The following is a 3,496-nucleotide window of genomic DNA, read 5'->3' on the forward strand; positions in this document are numbered from 1 at the left end:
AGTGAAAGCTGAGGTGCTGCCTATAACCAGCAGGTGCTGCCTGTATCCAGACATCCACTGGAGCAGTGGAATAGTTCACACCCAGGTATCTGTGTCCACTTGTGTACATGGGAAGTATGAGGGTACCTACAAGCATTTAGGGAAAGCCCTGTGTGGAGGGGTACAGTAAAGAGACTCCCAGGAAGTGACATCACTTTCCCAGACAGTGACCCAACAATGCAGAACCCTGGCAACCAGACAGCCAACTGCTTAGGGATAGCCCAGCAGGCTCACTTGTCCATGAGCTTAGAGAGAGCAGGATGTTCTCTTGCGGTCTTTGGACTACTCGAGGCTCAGGCCTCAAGAAAGACAAGAGTGAAGGCAATGGAGGGATCTGGAAATTCATGATTTTTTCTTGCCTCCGATGCCTCTGGCCATTTGCCCAGAAGGAAACAGAATTGATGCAGGACAGCCAGGTGCAGGACCACACAGACAAGGTACCCTCTCGGAACTCTCAAAATTTCCCCTAGTTTTGCTGTGTGTGTTTGACACTGTAATGATTGAGGAAGACTTGTAGTGATGATAACCACTGAGAATGTTGCAGACCTGTGTTTGTTTGAATCATCTATGGTGTTGTCTCCTCAGGGTGAGCATGAGTGTACCCCAAAGGACATGAAGGAGCCATGTAGAGAGTTCCGCATCACTGCAGACATGGTGGGAAAGCTGGTGAACCACTTGGTGCCATCCCTGCGGGGTGGAGACCGCTTCTTTGCCCCTGCCTTCCTGGATGCATACAGAAGTTTCACTACCACAAAGCATGTGATGGATCTCCTGTTGAAACGGTGAGTGTCCACCTCCAAGGCCAGAGGTCTGAGATTCTCTTGTTGGTTCTTGAAAGCACTGTTTCCACTTCTTGTACCCAGAAGTATGGAGTGAAAAATGCTTCCCCCAGGCTTGGCCCAAGGGAGGTGCTGTCCAAACTGGGACCCTAATGAATGTAGCTGTCCTCTGTACCTTAAAGAAGCTTTCTATCTTTTGCCCAATATTTCCGAGGCCTTGGTGGAAGCACTTCTCCCATTTGTAGAGAACATTCCAGAATTCCTATTGAAGTACCCAATATAGATGTGTCCAGAGTGGAGACCTATGGAGGGCAATCTGAGAGACCTGTGACCACTGAGATGTCTGAATAGAGATGTTTGTGCTCACCCATTGCACAAACATCTTTGAAGCACATACTGTATGTAGGTGAACTAATAATTCTGAGAGCAGACAGAACTTCCAGGTTCTGTATTTTGACTCATGTCCAGGTAGCCACCTGCCCCTTAGATGACTTTTAGGTGGGGGCCTGTGATTTTACAGGTGACATCTGTTCTGGTCTCCTCTAGGTATGCATACTTCTGCCCGGATTGCAAAGAGGATGAACAAGTAAAGAGGTAAGTGAGCTTTGCAACAAGAGGAAGGACTTGGGTCTCCAGTGTGGGGTCATTTGGGATCCTAAGGTAAGGAACAGCCAGTGCTTTGCTCTCGTTCTTCTCCTGGATTCTAATACCATACTGTTGTCCAAGCAGTGCCTGCAGGATGAGACTTGCATGGGCATGGTTCTTGCAAGTGGTGCGATGGGGGAGTCTGGGGCCTAAGTGCCGCTGTGAGACTCTGTCCATATACCAGGCCATGCCAGGAGGCTTGCTCAACTGTTCTCCACTAGAGGCTGGCAATGAGGTGTGTGAGGCTCCCTGCTCACTAGGACCTCACAGCCCTGCTCACAGTACTCCTCTGCACAGGGCTGGATCTCTTCCTTGTAGTCCCTGTAGGCAGAAGCCAAGGGAGGGTTGAAAAAGGAAAGACCTGGCCATCGACTGTGCTGTCCATCCCCTCTCCCCAGCATCCTCTGTTCTTTCCTGGACACATGGATAGACAAATACCCTGAGGAGTTTTGTCAGACCTCAGACCTGTCCATCCTGAAAAAGCTGAAGGCCTACTTGAGTGTGAACATGCCCTACTCTGATCTGAAACTTCGTGTTCATATTCTTCTCATGGAATTGCAACAAGAGTCCAATGAGTCAGAGAGAGCGGATGAAGAAGACTCAGGTAGGTGTTTGAAACCCTGTGTGTGAGGTTCAGTACCTGGTGCACTGGGATTGGCTTGAGAGGCTCCTGTTTGCAGAAGCTGTCACTCGACCCTGGCCTGGGCACATGACCTTTTATAAGACATGGTCGAGATTCCCAACAGACATGGTCTCTTCTGTCTTCGGAAAGGCTGAGAGAAGTTCTCATCTTGAGGACCTCAAGGTCCTCTTGCACCCCCACCACCACTTCCCCTTCTGCACAAGCCTGCATTGCCTGCAGATTTGTCTTCATCCTTAGATCTGGGGAGCCACATATCTGGAGATTCAGAAATTGACTTGTGGGTTCCGTCAGTGAAACTGCAGCTGGAACCAGATTGGGCACCAGTGACAGAGAGCCCCCAATCCACCAGAATGTTCTGCTATTGGAGCCAGATGTAACATCAGTGGTCCGGCCAGCACACCTGCTAGCAGCTGTGGAACCTGTGGTCACCATGTCAGCACGGTGGTCTTTCACACATCTTGCCCTTGGTGCAGTAGGTCTACCTCCTTAGAGAATGACTCTGTCACCCCCTATCACCAAGGGGGTCTATTTGTTCAGACAGCACCAGTCTGATGTCCCAACCGAATCATTTCCTGATGTTAATGTAGCAGCTCTCCCTGACCTGCATCCATCTCTCACATTCCCCTGAGAAATAAGTCGTTTTACTCCTCTGATTTTTTCAATGTTTCATGCTTCTAATTATTGGTTTTAATAAATTGTTAGTATTTGTTTCATTACCTGAATTGTGGTTATGATGTTCGTTCAGCATGTGTGGACAGGGCACAGCAGTATACCCAGGCAGACTACACTGGTTTGGTGAGAGGCTATGTGGACACAGATTATCCTAGAGGGAAAGAGGCAAAAAGCTGGTTGTTTGGCAGAGGCTGAGTGAATGCCTGAAAGTGGTGCAGGAAAAGAGAAAAGTTGAGGCCGCTCACCATTTGCTGGGGTCCTCATGGCCAAGGTCATGCGCTTTGAGGTCCAATCGACCAGGTGTCCATGACAGGGGTTTCTGGTTTAGTTTCAGGAGGTTGGGGAGGGTGGAGAGAGGGGAGGGAGGGAAGGGCTAGGAGGTGTTGAGCAGTTCACACCCCACCAAGTCAGGAAGCAGATGAGAATCAGGGGGCTTAGCTGATTTCTGTGATCCTGTCCAGACCAATGGGATAGTGCTGTGCATATCCAGTGTGTGCATTCCCTCATCAGTGGACCCTCCTCAGAAACTCCACCCCGGGACTCACAGGTGCACATCACCAAGCTCCGGAATTTTCTGAATGTACTCAGTTCTACAGTGACATTGAACAGGAAGGGTGCAGAACTGAGTAGGGTAGAAGAAAGCAAAGGAGGACAGAGCATTGGGTGGGTGGAGCAGCTACGGGCTTTGCAGCTTGATGGAAGTTGGGCTGGAAAGTGT

General features: G+C 49.7%; 1 protein-coding gene across 1 annotated transcript; it reads left to right on the top strand.

The window, feature by feature from the left end:
- The first annotated feature begins 630 nt into the window (after window positions 1-630).
- Window positions 631-2,821, top strand: LOC117713539 (ral guanine nucleotide dissociation stimulator-like). The gene is made up of 4 exons (XM_034509769.2): window positions 631-821; window positions 1,365-1,412; window positions 1,862-2,067; window positions 2,344-2,821. The coding sequence occupies exons 1-4, from the start codon at window positions 652-654 to the stop codon at window positions 2,481-2,483; spliced, it is 564 nt and encodes a 187-aa protein (XP_034365660.2). The 5' UTR covers window positions 631-651; the 3' UTR covers window positions 2,484-2,821.
- Window positions 2,822-3,496: the final 675 nt, after the last annotated feature.

This window comes from Arvicanthis niloticus, chromosome 8 (genome assembly GCF_011762505.2).
Source record: "Arvicanthis niloticus isolate mArvNil1 chromosome 8, mArvNil1.pat.X, whole genome shotgun sequence".
Classification (NCBI taxonomy): domain Eukaryota; kingdom Metazoa; phylum Chordata; class Mammalia; order Rodentia; family Muridae; genus Arvicanthis; species Arvicanthis niloticus.